Source organism: Equus quagga, chromosome 10 (assembly GCF_021613505.1).
Source record: "Equus quagga isolate Etosha38 chromosome 10, UCLA_HA_Equagga_1.0, whole genome shotgun sequence".
Classification (NCBI taxonomy): Eukaryota; Metazoa; Chordata; class Mammalia; order Perissodactyla; family Equidae; genus Equus; species Equus quagga.
This window is the reverse complement of record NC_060276.1, coordinates 45,766,624-45,784,468: the sequence shown is the minus strand read 5'-3', so window position 1 is coordinate 45,784,468 and position 17,845 is coordinate 45,766,624. Positions and strand designations below refer to the sequence as shown.

The window sequence follows — 17,845 nt, the reverse complement described above, 5'->3', positions numbered from 1 at the left end:
ATAAAATTTGGTTCACTGCATTTTGTGGAATAGAATATAAATATCTTACCTGGGGAAATTAAGATGATGATTTCTAAATGTTCATCCTGTGGTTAAGGAGGACCAGCTAATGTTAATCCTAATGCTTGGACTGTAAATTTAAGCATCCTTGTCAGTGATACTTTATGCAACTCAAGTCCATATTCTATTCAGGCCATGAGCACCAGCAGTGTAATTTTCTTTTAAATGAGGCTGAGGAGAGTATTGAGATTTATGCAAGATGATTTTACCACATCGATTCTATGACCAAGAATTTTTACCGGCCTAGCACTCTGCACACATTGCACTGTAAAATATTTACATATTCTATGCATTATTTTATTTTAAAAGTTTTTTTAAAAACCTGTCATTTGTCTAAATTTTTTTTTATAGGGAGGACTGAAAAACAGCAAACATGAATGCACCCTGTCTTCACAAGAATACGTTCATGAATTACGATCTGGTATTTCAGATGAGAAACTTCTTAACTGCCTGGAATCTCTGAGAGTTTCTTTAACCAGCAATCCTGTCAGGTAGGTGGTTTTTATTATTTTGGTATGATTCATACAATTTGTCCTGTATATAATCGTTGGGAATATAATCAGTTATGTCACTGTAACCTCAAGATTTTCTGACCAGAAGTCTGAAGGTAGCCAATAAATCAGCAGTGTCTGATTATGAGGTTGTAAACATTTAAAAAGTATAGTTAATCTGCTCTCTAATAACATAACAATTTTAAGAATACAAATATTACTTGGATGTTTAATTTCTCTTTGATTATATAAAACCTGGATCCAGAAGTTAAATATCCACATTTACATGGAAACCTGTGTACTCATATATAACCATTATTATGTATTTATTTGTAAAACAAATTAAGTATATTGCCTCTATGATATTATTCCTTTTTAACCTGAGAAGTAAATATAATTTTATATTCTGAAAGTTTTAGATATACTATTCATACATTTCTGTAATTTGGGATGGCAAAAAGTAAATTATTTTAACCAATTAAAGAAATAAGAGAGCAAGTATTAATAAACTCCTCAAAACTCTACACATTTAGGCTATTACCTAACTACAAAGAAGTCTTAAGGAAGTTCCTTGCCAATGGTGGATTCCAATAACTGATGTTCATTTATTAACCATAAAAAAGCTTTCAAATTAATTACACCCAAAATAAAATCTTTTTATAAGAAAAAATACATTTTCAATGTAATATGAAAATATTCTGAGATCTGCCTACACAATTGCTAGAATCTTAAATTCAGAAGTTCCTGGATAAGGGTATATAGAAACTGTATCTTGATTTTGTTCATGTTTTTTCTAATATATAATGAGGCCCACATATTGTACTTCTCTGACCTATCCACAGAACCTTGAAAATAATTTATTTTCAGTTATTCTGTTTGGATTTATGTATAAATTGAAATATATCATACTATTTATTTTTTACCTTTAGTGCATTTGGCAGAAGAACTGGAAATTTATAATTCTGTAATAAAAAGTTTAAAAAGGCAAGGGTGAGATATGACTTACTTTTGAATGTGATAATCATTCAAAGGGCTGTCTTGCCGTTTCTTCCAGAATGCTTCAAGTTTTAATGATTTGAACAAGGATGTGAGCTCTTTAAGAACAGTAACCATTGTGGTGGCCCCTCCCCCCACTCCCCCACGTATCCTCCTGCACTCGACCATAGTGCACTTATGATATGCTCTGAAAAATTTTGTTCAATGGTTAATTGATTGAATAAGTGAATAAATGGATCTTTAAGAAGTGACTATAGAAGAAGTTGTGGCATTCAGGAATGAAGGGGGAGAAAAACCTAGTAAAAATGTATTTTTATAAAGATGGCAGGAGAGGCTTGAAATTACACGCGGGGCTTTGTATATGTGACCCAGCAACTACCAGACGACTGCAAAGAATCATCAGATCAGGCGAGAAGGTGGCAGGTCCTGATTGGCTGGAGACAGCTGCATTCTGGTAGCTGATTGGCTCTGCGGGTCGCGTCTTTGTGTCGTCACAAGCCTGGGCGTTCACAAGGAGCCGTCTGTAGAGGTCAGAGCCGCGTGTGGAACAAACTGACCAGAGGCAAACGTCGCCGTGCAGCTGCCTGTGCTGGCCTTAACATGAGTAAGAATGGATTTGGTAGCTATGGCAGCATCTCTGCCGCGGGAGGAGCCAGTGGCGGCAATGACCAACCGTCTCAGGGCGGCGGCACGGCTCCTGCTACTAAGCTCTTCAGATCCAGGGCCCTAATCCAGGAAATTGTACCTTGTTCTGTAAACCAGCTGCTCACCTCCACTCTGGTTGATGATGTCTTTCAGATTAGGGGCGTTGAGGTTTCCCAGGTCTCTATCGTGGGGATAATCAGACAGGCAGAGAGGGCTCCAAACTACGTTCTTTACAAAATCGATGATATGACCACCAAGCCTATTGAGGTGCGCCAGTGGGTCAGCAAAGAGCAAGCAAAGCAGGGGGTGACTCTGCTTCCCGTGGGGATGTATGTCAAAGTGTTCGGGACCCTCAAATGTTCTGCGGGGGTGAAGTGCCTCGAGGTGTTGAACATCCGCGTCCTGGAGAGCATGAACGAGATCACCGCGCATGTTCTGGAAACGGGCCATGCGCACATGATGCTGCCTAAGGCCTACCAAGCGGCCCCTGTGCAGAATGCACCTGTTACCCCATTGGAGATGGATGGGGTTCAGGAGTCCGGCGAGGACTGCCCTGACTACATTCTGAAGGAGGTGCTGCGTTTGATTCGTGAGTGTCCTCGAAAGGAAGGCAAGAGCCTTCAACAGCTCCAGACCGAGCTTTGCAGCCTGAGCATCAAGACCATCAAGCAAGCCATTGATTATCTGACTATCGAGGGCCTCGTCTACTGCACTGTGGATGGGGAGCATTTTAAATCTGCTGATTGAAGCAGCGAGAAGAGTGTTCATGTTCTGAAGACCCTTGCCTCTAGTTGTGAGTTTGACCTGTTGACTTTTCGGAAGTAGATTTTTTCAGCAAAAGATCTCAACTGGCATTCTGTGGAACATCACTGCTTTTCCAACTGCTTTGAACTTTTTTTAAACTATATTTGAAGCTCAGAGGGAGATGGCGCTGCAAAAATTGGACGTTTTATAGGATTTACCAGCAAGCAAATGAAAATACTTCTGGATAGGTGAATTTGGGGGAGAAAAGGTACAAAGAAAGTTGAAAATTATTATTTAGTTGAGTGGGCGCTTCTTTTTCTGAAATAGCCATATATTAGAAGAACATAGATGCAGTCAGGGAGCCAGCTAAGAGGCAAAAAAAAAAAATTGTTGTTTTTACGTTAGACTTATTTTCTGTGTTTGGGTTTAGCTTATTATAATATTATCTCTTGCCAAATACAGTAATTAATTCAAATATGCTAAAGATAGCAATTCATGAATTCAAAGGCTCAGTTCAAGTGTTTATTGAGTGATTTGCTCTTACTACCATAGGTTTATGTTTTTGTTAAAACATAAGATTATACTATGTTTCAATAGCAGGGTCATCTTTGAATACTTTTTTCCTGAAAATGTGACTGTTTAATGATTATTTCAAATATGATGTGGTGATATTTGGATTAAATTGCAATCTGTTGTAGTTGCATGGTGCATGGATGCCACACTTTCTGTAAGTTTTTTGTTCTGATGTATTATCTATAGTACTAAATGCTATTTTTTAGGTATAACAGGTTTTGTTCTTATAGATTAGGCAAACAAATAAAAAGTTATTATGAGAATATTAAGCCTAGCAAGTTTAACTGAAATTTATTGTAATGTTTTATTAAAGTACTTTTGCAAAATCTTGACTTTCCTGTGTAATTTTTTTCTAAGTACATTTGAAAAAACCTTTTGTTTTTGAAAATTAATAATTTTAGTTATCCAGAATGATTTTTCTCTTCTCTATATAATACCAATAATATATCCTAGTTGCAACAATACATTTTAGTGTATATTATATTAATTACGTGAGAATTTCAAATAATTGAATGAAGTAAGCCCTGAGTTATACATACACTAAAGATGGTATCTTTTAAGTTACTAGTTTTGTTACATCAGAGAAAAGAAAAAATATGTATATATATTCAGACAGGTAGAAGAGAAAAGCATCGCTTGTCTTAATTGGGTCACAAAAAGAAGGTGCAGAAACAGAGAAAAATCCCTTAAATGCACCATTGCCATTAATCCAGTTAGGATAACTATTAGCGTATGACCTTTCTTTGCCAGCCCTTATAAAAATTTATCTCCAATTCTTGCTTAAGCTTTCTGAGGCATGAACTTCACCTTTCTTCCCCTCAAAACCAAAGAAATCATAAATGACACTCTTTTGAAAACCACAAATGGTTAACATACTGTAAACCTGTTTGTTAATTTGAATTATCAGACACCTTCGCAAATTCTAGTTTTCATAAACGTAAGAAATTCGGAACCACTCTGTTTCGAAAAAGGTTGCCTGTCCTAGGGAAAGTCACACTGTGGGAAAGGCAACCAGGAACATGTTTCTCCTTCAGAATCTCAGTGTGGAAAGAAATAGTCTAGGAGACTTAGTATTCTTTTGTGATATCATTCATACAAATCCTAGAAACCTGAGATTAAAATCTGATATTTATGACTTCATAGGTCACTCTGTTAATTGTCAGAGTTGATTCAACTGGTCATTGGAGGGGTAGCCACATTTTTCCCCACTCTAGGAATATTCCTCCAGAACTAGGAAAACAGCAACCAAAAAAAGCCTTCAGTTGCCTTTGTGCCTGGGAACTGATATGTTGCAACATGTACATCTGAATTTAAGGCTGAGGACCAGCTCCTCCTCCTCCCCCCAACCTCCTCCCATCCTCTCAGGGGAACTGGCCTCTGTCTGTGTACCCTGGGGTTCTTTTTAACTTTTTTAATTCCCCAGACACTGGTCTTACCCTTATTCTTCTGAATGGAATCATGTGCTTTAGTGGGATTCTGCTGCAGATAAGGGACTATGATGGAAAAATAGTAAGTAGATCTGGCTATAATATGAGTGGAAATCAAGAAATATTTTTAGGTAGAACACAATTGCTGGATTGTCTTATACGTGTGTATTTGATGCATGTTAAGGGTAGCAGATTTTAAAAATTCATTTTAAACCATTCACCTGGCATGCATATTTCTTTTTCAATCATGTTTGGATGGTGAATGACTTGGCCGGTGTTCCGCTTCCTCTCCAGTCCTGCCCTGTATGTGAACCAAACCTTTGAGGGTAGAATACAGATCCTGGGGAAATATCATTGACCATTTTGAGCAGGGACATTTAAGCCTGAGGACCCTGAAGAACATAAGTGACAATTATAATCCACTTGGGGTTGTTTTTCTATGGCTCATAGACATATGAAACATATGCATTTATGTTGAAGTTGATTCTAAATTAACTAAGTAAATTTGAAAATGTTTTCAAGTCAAAGCTAATATTACTGTTTTCATAATTGTTAGTAATCATTTTATTACTTTTAACTACTAAATTTAAATTTATATTTTGAGTATAATCTGAGACATATAAATCTTTTATGTTTCAATTTCTATTTACTTTTTATAATGATAAATCAAGAAAAGTAATGACCAAGAATTATTTGCATTCGTTAAACCTTTAATGGGCACCTACTATATGCATTTAAGTCTTAGCTTTCGTTTTAATAAGCTTAAATTCAATTGACTTCTGAAATCCTTATTAAAAATAAGTTAACATTTTAATATTTATATAGTGCTTGTTATCTGCTAAGCACTATTCTAAGAGTGTGTGTATGTGTGTGTGTGTGTGTCCCTGTGATGCCTAGATTTATAATCTCAGCTCAGATCTCTCTCTTAAAATTCAGACTCTGTCTCTAAGTGTGTTCCTGGATGGCCTACAGGCGTCTTTAAAAATACTAAAAAAATAATAAGAAACACATATGTGTAGCATTTAGTATCCCCCAGGAAGTGTTCTAAGAACTTGAATTATACACATTCAACCAGGGTTTCATTATTATTAGTATTAATGTTCCCATTTTATAGATGAGGAAGCTGAGACTCAGAAAGTTTGAGTAATTTGCTCCGTTTTAATGTTACATGGCTAGTAAGTGTCAGAGCTAAGATTCCAACCCAGGCAGGGTGTCTCCAGAGCCCGGACCTTAACCACTTCTTTATGCTACCTCACAATAAGGCAAGTCTTTTAAACTATCCTCGTTTCACTCTCGTCACATACTAAGTATTTTGACTTTCTTTCATTAAAATTTCCTGACTTGAATAATAATAATAATAAAACCTTCGTGAAATCTTTCAGCAAAAAGTACAAAGGAAAATGTAAAAACACCTGTGTACTCATCTACTAGTTTAAGAAAACAATTTTTATTATAGTTGAAGAGAACTTAGCCATATAAGTCAGATTAATTTTTAATGACACTCTAACATCCTTTGAGCCTGTATTTTCACTGATTAAAAAATCATCTGAAAGTCTTCATTTTCTCTAATCCAATGCATTTATTTTTTGAAGTGTAATATCTTAAGAATATGTATCATCTCATTGAAAGTCTGTCTTTTTCTGATGACCACGTGGCTCTGTGTAGTGAAAGTTGGGACTTCTTTACCCTATCCATTGGGGATGATACCACTAGTAATTCAAATGCCATCCATATAATATTTATTCCAATTTACTATTACATGATACATTAAGAAAACATTATTTTACTTTTGAGTAAAATTGTAAATATTTATGTTTCTAGCCTTTGGTAATACCTTAAATTGGAGCAGTTCAATGAATAGCACTTAATATTGTATGGTTTGTTTTTACATGTCAGCTGGCTATCCAATAAAGCAATAATAAAAATAAATTTCCAGGGCCAGCCCCTTGGCCGAGTGGTTAAGTTTGCGCACTCTGCTTCTGCGGCCTGGGGTTCACCAGTTCAGATCCTGGACGTGGACCTACACACTGCTCATCAGGCCATGCTGTGGTGGCGTCCCACATAGAAGAACTGGAAGAACTTACAACTAGGATATGCAACTTTATACTGGGGCTTTGGGGAGAAAAAAAATGGAGGAAGATTGGCAACAGATGTTAGCTCAGGGCCGATCTTCCTCACCAAAAAGAATAAAAAAAAAATAAAATAAAAATAAATTCCCCTTTTCCATATGGGGCTTGTCCCTGTGGAGCTTACATTCTAGTAAGAGGAGTCAGACAGTTTTTGAAAAAATATACATAAAATGTCAGGCTGTGATCTGTGCTGGGGAATGGTGTTGCTATTTTATATCACACGGTCGGTGAAAACCTCCTTGACTTCAGGGATATTTGAACAGAGGTCTAAAGGAGGTGTGGGAGTGAGCTTTGTGGTCCACTGGAGGAGGAATATTGTTAGAAACAGGAGACAGCAAAAGCAAATGCTTCGCCTGTTCCAGGAATGTCAAAAAGGCCAGTGTGGCTGGAGGCGGAGAATGTAGTCTTGAGAGCCATTGTAAGGACTTTGGTTTTTACTCGGAGAGAGCTCGGAAGCTGTTAGAGGGTTTTGAGGAGAGTAATGGCGTGACCTGACCCAGCTTTTTAAAGGATAAGTGGGGGGAAGCAGGGAGACCATATTACACGTTGCAGTAAGGGAGCTAGAAATCTCACAGGAATCCCAGGGACAGCTGTACAGCAGTGCCTCATGGAGGCCGATATGGAAGGTCATTTGACATCCCAAGGTAGTCCTAGAACCTGGTAATTTTTGTCATGAGCCTCCCTCAACTCAGCAGCAGAAAGTCATGGCACATCATCTTGATTTGTCCCATGGTTAACATGGACTCGACATGAGTCTGCTTCTTTTTCTGATAACTGCCTGGCCTTCTTTCTGTTACCCAGTTCAAATTCCTAATGGGGAGACTCTGGTCCCCATTTGTTGCTGCTTGGGTAAAGCTTTTCACGCCAGGCCACTCCAGTTTGCAGTCCCTCTTACGTGTTTGCCTCATCACAGGTCAGGCAACCATCCCTAATGGAGTCAGTTTTGCTCTTGGTAAGGGAGAGAGGGAGGCAGGGTGATGTGGTCCAGAATTTGTCCACCTAGGACTGTTGCCTCAGATGGTGGCTGTGGGGAGTGCCTGCCTAGAAAAGGGATAAGAGCTTGTTAGGCACTGGCCAGGACAGTGACTTTCATAAGGTGAGAGGGAAAGTTATTGCGTGGAGATCTCCTCAAGGTCAAGGAATATGTTTTATTCATCCTGGATATTCAGCATTAAGCATTGTTCCTTGAGGCATCACAAGTGGAGTGAATGAGAAAAAGTGACACACTGCTGCTGTGAAGTGCCTCTAGTGTTCCCATGTGTGTATGTGTGGGCTTGGAGAGAGGAGGAAAAACAAGGAGTACCAGTGTCCTTACTTTTCCTTTGAGTGTCCTGGGAATTCTTACCAAAGTCTAGTAAGCCACCTCCAATCAGTGGTCTCTCCTTGGACTTTTGTCTACCATTTGACTCTGGTCCAGTCTTCTTTTTTTTAAAGATTGGCACCTGAGCTAACATCTGTTGCCAATAAATATTTTTTTCTTCTTCTTCTCCCCAAAGCCCCCTCAGTACATAGTTGTATATTCTAGTTGCAGGTCCTTCTAGTTGCGATGTTTCGGATGCCGCCTTGGCATGGCCTGATGAGTGGTGCCATGTCCACGCCCAGGATCTGAGCCTGCAAAACCCTGGGCTACTGAAGCGGAGCACACAAACTTAACCACTTGGACACAGGGCCAGCCCCTTTCTTATTCTTGATAAGGGAGATACTCTCCTCCACCTACCCCTCAAAAAACCCTGAAAAGTGGTAGTGGTGGGACTTGTGTCTATATCACATGGTTAATAAGTTCTAGAAGTGCAGTGTAGTATTTTCCCCTCTTGGGAACTCAGAGAGAACATTAACATTGTTTTAAAAAAAAAAAAGCTTTTAGAGCCAGCCCTGATGGCCTAGTGGTTAAAGTTTGACGCATTCTGCCTTGGCAGCCCAGGTTTGGTTCCTGGCGTGGAAGCATACTGCTCCTCTGTCAGTAGCCATGCTGTGGTGGAGGCTCACATAGAAGAACCAGAAGAACTTACAACTATACACAATGATGTACTGGGGCTTTGAGGGAGGAAAATGGAAGAAAAAAGGAGGAAGACTGGCAACAGATGTTAGCTTAGGGTGAATCTTCCCCTGCAAAAAAAAAAAAAAAAGCCTTTAGAATTCCTGCAGGAAAGAAACTTGTTTAACTTTATTAACCCAGAGTTTCCAAGTTAAAAAAAAACCAAACTTTTTTCTTCAGAAATGCTTATGTCCATCCCATGGTATAAATCGTATAGCTTCTATTTTTATCAGATTTAAACTCACCAAGAGCCATGAGATTTTATCTAACTAACCCCTGCTTTAACATCTCCCTCACAGAAACCAACTAATAAGTCACCAAACTGATACAGCAAACAACGAATTAGTCTTCCTTTTGGACAGAAACAAATAAGCAAATGAGAGCAGTGAAACAACCAAAAAATCAGAAAAGGAGGAAACTGATGTAAGAATAAACCCAAGAATGAGTATAATTTGTATAGCAAGAAGGAAATGACACAGGAAACAAAGAAAAGAAAAATAGTCTATAGAAAGATGAATCACCTTGAATGCATAGTATCTTATATAGCAGTAAAAGAATCCTTGAAATTCAACGGGAATCACTTAATATTATTGTTTTCATTTCCTAGGGCTTCCATTATAGTTACTCCAAACTGGGTGACTGTAAACAACAGAAATTTCTTCTCGTAGTTCAGGAGGCCGGAGGTCTGATATCAAGGTGTTGGCAGGGAGGTTCCTCCTAAGGTTCTAAGGGAGGATCTTTATTTGCTTTATCCAACTTCTGGCATTCCTTGGCTTGTGGCCGTGTGCCTCCTGTCTCTGCCTCACTTGTCACATGGCCTACTCTATGTCTCCGTGTGTCCTTTCTGTGTCTCTTATAGGAACACTCTAACTGGATTTGGGGCCCACCCTAATCCAGTATGATGTTGTCTCCATCTTTACCTTGATTACATCTACAAAGACCCTATTTCCAAAGAAAGTTATATTCTGAGGTTCTAGGTGGATGTTATTCAACGCACTACAATCGTGCTAAGGAAAGTTATCCTTAAAACCACTGAAATGACAAAATTAAGTTACGTTCTGTTAGGTGAAAACGTTAATTCAGAATGTCCAAAAAAGTAGAACTATGTACTACTTGTAGAACTATCCTTATGTAGAACTATCCTTAATGAAATTAAATCTTGTTGCCCTTGTTCCCTTTATAAAGAAAAATTTTCTGCAGTACCAAATTCTGAGAGAGCATCTCTATGATAGAGTCACACTAGAACGCCAGTAATGACTTCTGATTTCTATCTAGTCCTTCGTCTCTCACTCTCTGTGACCTTAGTCTAGTCAGTGACCTCTTTGGGCCTCAGTTTGTCTATATGTAAATGAGATTGGAACCTTCCAGCTCTAAACTTCTATGTTCCGTGCTTTCTTTTGCTTAGTTCCAATCCTACTGCCTTTGCTATTGGAACCAGATTAGTGTTTAGAAATGATTTTGAAGAGTGCGAAAAACATTCTTCCATGAGACTAAAATATTTCCTAGCATTCCATTATTTTCTTGCATTTGTAAATATTATATTTAACCAATTCAAGACAGGTATTTATAATTTCCCTTAAATACTGAAGAAAGCAACTTCTAAATCTCTGTTCCATAACTATTTCTCAAACCTGATGTTTGTTAGAATCCAGGCATTTGTCCTTCCGTGGCTAATTCGCTTCCCTACGACAGTTTTAGCTGGTTCCTTTTCATTCAGACACTAGTAAGATAATAAATAAATATATAAACATGCACACTAATAGCTTTACTAAATATTCTCAAAGCATAGTCATTTCAGAATATTAAATGGAGTCATGAATTTCAAATTCGTATGGTATTTAATCACCTAGATGATAAAGGCTCTAAGAAAGTCATTTCATTGTATTATTTTCTGCTAAAGGCAAGTATTCAAAAATCCCGTTTATAAACCGTCATTAGCTGACCATATCCCAAATCACTCCCTTCCTATACATTCCTTCAATATTTATTTTGTACTGTATGCGTTCCCCTGCACCTGCTTATGCTCTATAGTAGTTTCATGCATGTATGTCTGCTTTTCTCATTTAGATTTTAGACTGCTCTGGGGAAGGGACCCTCTTGCCCTCTTATTTGTTTCATGATGGCAGGTATGGTGTAATTTATATACAATAATGTGTGATTTGATGTGGCTATTGACCTACCATCAATAACAACCTATGCTTCTCCAGCAGTGAGAATGAATTTGCATTAATCTGGCACTGTTTTGTGGCCGTGCATTTTTAGATGTAATCAGAGAAAAAGAATGAAGCTAACTTCCTCCACACAGGAATGAAGCCTATCGGTTTAATTTGAACCATATTCATAAGCTACAGATGCCGTAGCGTGCTTTACACAATGGTCTTTTTGCAGTTGCATGGTGAATTAATGAAATTGAATGTTTACAGCTCTATTTAACACCCTAAAAATCCATGAGTTTTGACTGTAAAATAAATCCCAATCTTTCATCACAAATTGCATTAGACTTTGCACATATCATGGTCTGTTTTCGAATGAGAACTATTTAATTTACAGATTTTTGTTCACATTCCTTTACTAAAGTTCATGAAAGGAAGCAATGCCTGCTGAGAAATGACCAATGAGTTTGGACAATTGGATTCCCAACCAACCCATTACAGGATGTATAGGTATTTGGCAATGCATTTTATGAAGATCCAAAGCAATGTATAGCAATAAATCATTGTCACTAAGTTTTCTCGGCACACGACAAAAACAGCAAATATTCGTTTGAAGAATAGTGTCAGAGAGTTGTGATTGCATAGAATTCTTTTCAGAGTTGTTGCTGAAATTGCCTTACAGCTTGAGGGGTATTTTACCCCACTAGGAGGCTGTTCTTTCTGTTTTGTTGGGAGTCTTAGTTATCTGCCAAACGAATGGCATAGTGTGTATTTTCACTTCCTGTAATGATTGCTTCCTCAGCCAATGTTTTCAAGCAGGTGAAAACAGATGAAATATTCTTTAGAGTTCATATATATGTAGTTATTTGCTTTTCCTCTGGAATATTTACTTTTACTTGATATTTTCTAATTTCCCTTTAGATTTAAACAGACTTTTGTAGTGTATTAACAAACATGCATTTTAACATCATCATCGTAGTGAAAATAGCTGACTAATGACAGTAATACAAATTAGGAATAGAAAATGCTTTCTGAATTATGGGTGTTAATACCTATTTAAATAGCCTGTATTAAACTTACTAAAAGCTTGGCAAAGCAGCCAGCGTTACTTAGAAATGTAATATAAAGGTAGGTGCAGATCAATACTCTTAGAACATTTTGCATTGGACTACCTATGAGAAATGGAATAATGAGACAAGTTTTTATGATGCAGAAATGTGATCAGGACTTAAAATTGTGAGCACATCTCATAAGGCAGCATTATGAGCAGTATTACTAAAGCAGGGTTGTTTAATATTAGTATTTTAAATTTGTTTGCTTTAACTTTCAAATGCATAAATCATTTTACAAGACCCCTAGTACAATTTTTCATAGAGTAGGAAATAGTAAACCCAGTGCAGTTATGTCAAATTTTATGCCTTCCTTTAAAATCTTGGACAACAATTTGAATTCATGGCAACCATATCCATGCTTATATAGGTAAGTTAGTACCATAAATATTAAGTGACATTAAATTTTTAATTAGATAATCTTAGCTTCAAAACACAATTTTAACTCAAGGCAGACCCAATATTATATCTCATAATAGAAGCAAACTGATCTGTGTGACCTATATTATTTTTACAAAGAAAAACATAGGAACCGCAAATACTGACTCAAGTTTCCAAAGGATTATTTTAGTAGGAAAAAATGTTATAGGCATTAAAGTAGACTAAAGGTTGGCTCTTGTGTTGGCATTTATTTTATTATTGCATGACATATGAAGCTCCACCAAGGCAGTGCATTTTCTCGTTTAAATGATGTGTTTTAAATGAGAAAACCAATATGTATATATAATAATTATCTAAAACAAGTAGAGACTTGTGACTGGACATGTCGTTATAAAAGTATATAAAGTCTAGCAGAAGAGTCTAGGCACACTAATTAAATGCATTTCTTAATGGAAGGCTAACTTCCATTTTAAAACATTTTATATGCATGTTCTATATATTCAAAATTAGTCTTGGGAAGAAAATGCTTATAAATATGTGTGCTATTTGGAATCTTCTGTTTTGATTTATATGAATTAAGTTAACTAAAGGTTATGGACACATACTAGAGTTTTATATTCTCATATTATTGTGGGACTATACCTAAAGCAGTTGCAGCTTACGATAAGAGATGCTAAGATGATCCCACTACCATTAAGATGAGGGTAAAAAGACAAACTCCACGTTAACAAGGAGAAAAGGTCATACTTTTCAAGAAGCCTAGGACAAGGGTAGATAATGACTTGAGTAAAAAATAGTTCCAATTTTCCTTGTAGGCAAGGGGAGAAAAGGAAGAGTCTTGAGAGACATAGCTGTTATCTGATGAATGACAGTGCATCTGTTTTTCAGGAGGGGCATTCGTTCTAATTCTGAACTCAAAGAATTTTATTTTGTGGCTCTTTAAGTGAGGGATATTGAACAACACAGTAGAGTGAGTCTTTGATAGTTTTCCATAAAGTACAGAGGATTTCTATGAATGCCCATTTCCTATGTGGGGCCTTGAGTTAAAAAAAAAATCAAAGTCATGATGTTTCTACAAAGATCCAGAGTAATAGTACGGGCATGCGGCTGCCCGGTAATCTAACCCACTGCTAAGGTGTACTTGAGAAATGTCTCTGAGGCTCTCCTCCTGGAATATCTATCATCTCAGCTGGACTTTTGATAGGAGCTGGATAGCTGACAATTCACAATTAAGATGCCAGCTGGCACCTGGAGTGCAAGTGTTCGGTGTGGTCGATTGAAAGGAGATCCGTGTGCACTAGATAACAGTGTTTGCTCTATGACCCCAGCTGTTCAACTGGTGCTAGATAATGGACAGCTAATTTGGGGAGATTTCCCACCTGGTCAGCAAAGCTATAGGTGTATAGCCTCTCACATCGGGTAGTTTAAACCTGAAAATCTTCTGTTGAGATGGAATCCATGAAGGCAGACTATAGAAGGCAGTATAACATTGTAGTGCGCTTTGAAAAACTAAATCAGCTTCAAGTGAGATAGCTTAGTGGTCTGCCCTATGAATATGAACTCAAGCCCTCATACACCCAGAATCAATCCACTCCTATTTGTTAGATCTGTTCTGCTGCATCCAGTGTTATTGAAAATATGCAGATTGAGTCCAATTCTGTCTATTTTGGAGGATACTGCTTGAGTACTGAGCACTGCTTTAGGTTTTTTATGAGACGAGGCAGTGGTACCATACCACCCTTGATACCAACTTCCAAGAGAGTTTCCTGGAGATCATTTCTTAAATTGGTACCCTCACCATTCATTCATCAAAAAGTCTTGAACACCAAGTGCTAAACTGGAGTGTTAAGTGGATTTTTAAAAAATGGGGTTATCATAAATTTCCGTATGTGAATTAGCATTTGTCAAAGAATAAGGACATTCTGAAATGGATCCAGCACTAAAACGATATTAAGCATTAATGAATTTTTCTTGATATAGAAAATGCTTAAGAGTTTTGCAGTGTCATTGGGGTCAGCATTATAAGCATCAATTAAAATGGCAAAATATTTTAAGTGTAAGCGGTATGGGACATTGAGCTGGGGGCATTCTCTGACTTTATGACATATTTTGTACATCAGAAAGACTTATCTGTCAGTTTATTTACTTATCATTACTTTTTCCCAGGAATAGAATGCAGGATGTGCTGTGTTGAGTTGTTATTATGTGAGCTTTTCATTAATTTTGGTTGCTGCTATTATTTTTGTTTTGTTTGTGAAGTATAATAATGATTTTACATGTTGAAATCATATATCTTAATTTGCTGATGACAATAGTTTGATGCAAGCATTCACCTTAATGTATTTCTCAACCATTTAAATTATCTTGGAAAATTGGAGTAATAAAACTTAAGAACAGACAGCTATAGAGGAGTTAATTTCGAAGGGTAAGAACAAGTTATATATGCATATTGATTTTTCAAATATGTGGCTGGAAATTTCTCAAAAATATTGATATGATGAATGCTAGATAAATATGAATTATCAAATAGGACCGTGGAGATATAAGCACCATGCTGGACACATACCGTGGAGCTATATATGAGCATCATGCTGGACTTTTTAGTTGGTGAGCTCACAGCAGATTTGAGATTATGTAATAGCAGTCAACTATTTTTGAATATGTAGAGGAATATAATCCTCTGTATCTTCTTTGTCTTAGAGAGCTCATCCATCCATTCAAGGTTTGGGCTCTGATCCCTGTGTGTATGATTTTGAATCATCTTTGACACTCCTTGTTCATCACATTTGCCCATTTTCTTATTTGCAATCTCTCTGGCGTAGTGTTTACATTTCTGTTGTCAGTACTCTAGTTTAGACCTCACTCCACTTGGAGACATGAGTTGACAGAGGAACTGACTGATCCAGCAAAAAGAGTTCAGTGGGTTTAGTAAAAATTCAACATAGTGCAAGTGAGTAAGGCAGAGCGCGAAGGGATAGAGAAGTGAAGGAAGTTAGCAAGAAGCGTAGGAGAGGAAAACTTCAATTCGACCCTCTTAGCGTTGCTGGCTGGGTCTGAAAATTAAACTCACAAAGACAGATGAACAGGAGTAAAGCACACCAATTTTATTTAATTGTTACATATATTTGGGGGCTTTCACAAGAGAATGAAAACCCAAAGAAGGAAACGGAGCAGGGAGCTTTTATACCTTTTAGACGAAAAACACATTTGTGAAGAATTGACAATACAAAGGAGTCTGGGCTGGGGGTAGTAAATGGTGAAGAAGTAAGTAGGAGAATAAGGGTTAATTGAACAAGATTTGTGTATACAGCCTTCTTGGCCCTAAATTCCCTGTCTCAGGTGGTAAGACTGTCTTCCCTCCTCCTGGCACAGTGAGGGGACCTTTCACATGGGAGGTTTAGCTCCTGGGTTCAGGGAAGAAGGCGGGGGATGAGTTCAGAGTGACCTCATTGCTCTGCCCTTTTCTCAGCTTCCTTCAGATGAAGATATTCAGTATGCCAGGGTGCCATATTTGGGGGTAGTGTGTCCTGAACCCCATCAGATGCAACCTTAAAGTGACAGACCACCTCCTTCATGCTGAGTAAGGGGGCAAGAAAGGCTAATCCAGGAATACTATTCCCAAATTAAAGTTGAATGGCCCCACTTTTTCCAAATGCTTCCTAATACTTATATTTTGTGCTGAACAAGTAATTATTTTATTTATTGATATATGGGAAGCAGAACAAAAGTTTATTTTTGGACATCTCCACTGTTTTTATTATCTAAAGTTTCCCTTGCTTTGAAGATGGAATCCATAACAAATAATTTTCAAAAAAACCCACAAAATGCCACACTGGTATTGCTTTCACTTCTGATATACACATTGATGATATTTTTATAAATTTTAACTTTCATTCAATATTCCTTCATGAAAGGAAAATACCAAAAATCTTGTAACCACTAATTGATGATTTTTAGGTTAGTTGTTGATAATATAGTTGAATGGGAAGTGTGTAAGGATTGAAGAGTTCTAGATTCCAATCGTGGTTTTGCCATTAACAAACTCTAATGACCTAAGACAAGTCACTAAAATTCTTTAGTTTCTTCATCTGTAAAATGAAGGGGCCATTATGAGGTAACACTTTCATTTTACAACCAGTGAAGCTACTCTGATCAGTGCATGTTCTTTCGTGGAGGTTGTTTGTACATGAAGACAAAACCATGTTGTTAATTATAATTATTAGTTTTTAACTGCTCCAATTGAAAAGAGAGTCCTTGCCATTTTGAAGAAGACCAAAGTTACTTCAGCAATTAAAATATTATGCTTTCTTTAAAAAGCATTTCAATGTTCTGAAAGACCCATCAAGTATAAATGTGTGTCTTTTAGGAGTAGCTGTGTTTCTAGATTTTCCTGAAAATGAGCGCAAGCCAGGTTGAATATAGTAGAAGGCTAATATCTCTTTCTTAGATACTGTATTCTACACTGTAGTCCTATAAAGGTTTTTGTCTATGTGTCATGTGCATGTTTATTTTTATTATTTTGTTGTTATTGCTTTAGATGGTTTATGTCACTGTGGAAGAGAAAAATAATGAGCATGTTTGGCTTAATTTGGCTTTGATAGGCCTCAACAATTCCCAAGTTGTTTAATGTGGGGTTATTAATGATTCTGATTATTCATTGTTCCATGATTGTGTATTCATTGAGTATTCATTGTTCAATGATTATGTTTTGAAAAAATTTATTAAAGTTGGCTATATTAAGATATTTAACTATGGTTAAGAGTGCACAGATAGACACATAATTTCCGTAGTATCTGTCAGTTTTAGAGGGAAAGGGTTTTAAAATATTGTATAAAATTAAACCTGAGAAGACCAGAACAATTCCCGTGAACAGATCACATTTGAGACATTAAAACATTCGGAGTTGCTGAGATTTTTTGACATGCACAATGAGGACCCGAAGAAATGTTTCTTTTTGGTTTGGTTGCAGTTATCCTGTGCTAAAGATATTCGTGAACATTACATTCCTTTGATCTTTGTCTACGTAGCTATCACACACTATAATGAGTCTTTAATTACATGTTTCTGGCACTGCACCTGGTAGGCGAGAAGGACTATTGCAT

At 37.1% G+C, this 17,845-nt stretch overlaps 2 protein-coding genes across 4 annotated transcripts in view; both read left to right on the top strand.

Annotated features, from left to right (window-relative positions):
• Nucleotides 1-17,845, top strand: part of DIAPH2 (diaphanous related formin 2) — an 817,147-nt gene that overhangs the window by 185,871 nt on the left and 613,431 nt on the right. For all 3 annotated transcript variants that reach the window (XM_046673034.1, XM_046673033.1, XM_046673032.1), the window contains one exon: nucleotides 412-551. In XM_046673034.1, coding sequence (XP_046528990.1) covers nucleotides 412-551 — 140 coding nt within the window. The remainder of the gene's footprint in view (nucleotides 1-411; nucleotides 552-17,845) is intronic.
• Nucleotides 1,923-3,786, top strand: RPA4 (replication protein A4). Its single transcript, XM_046673035.1, has one exon. It carries the CDS (start codon nucleotides 2,148-2,150, stop codon nucleotides 2,937-2,939), a length of 792 nt encoding a protein of 263 aa, XP_046528991.1. The 5' UTR covers nucleotides 1,923-2,147; the 3' UTR covers nucleotides 2,940-3,786.

What these genes read in the sequence shown, in the direction of transcription:
- RPA4 (XM_046673035.1), top strand. Translation starts at nt 2,148, where the DNA reads ATGAGTAAGAATGGATTTGGTAGCTATGGCAGCATCTCTGCCGCGGGA.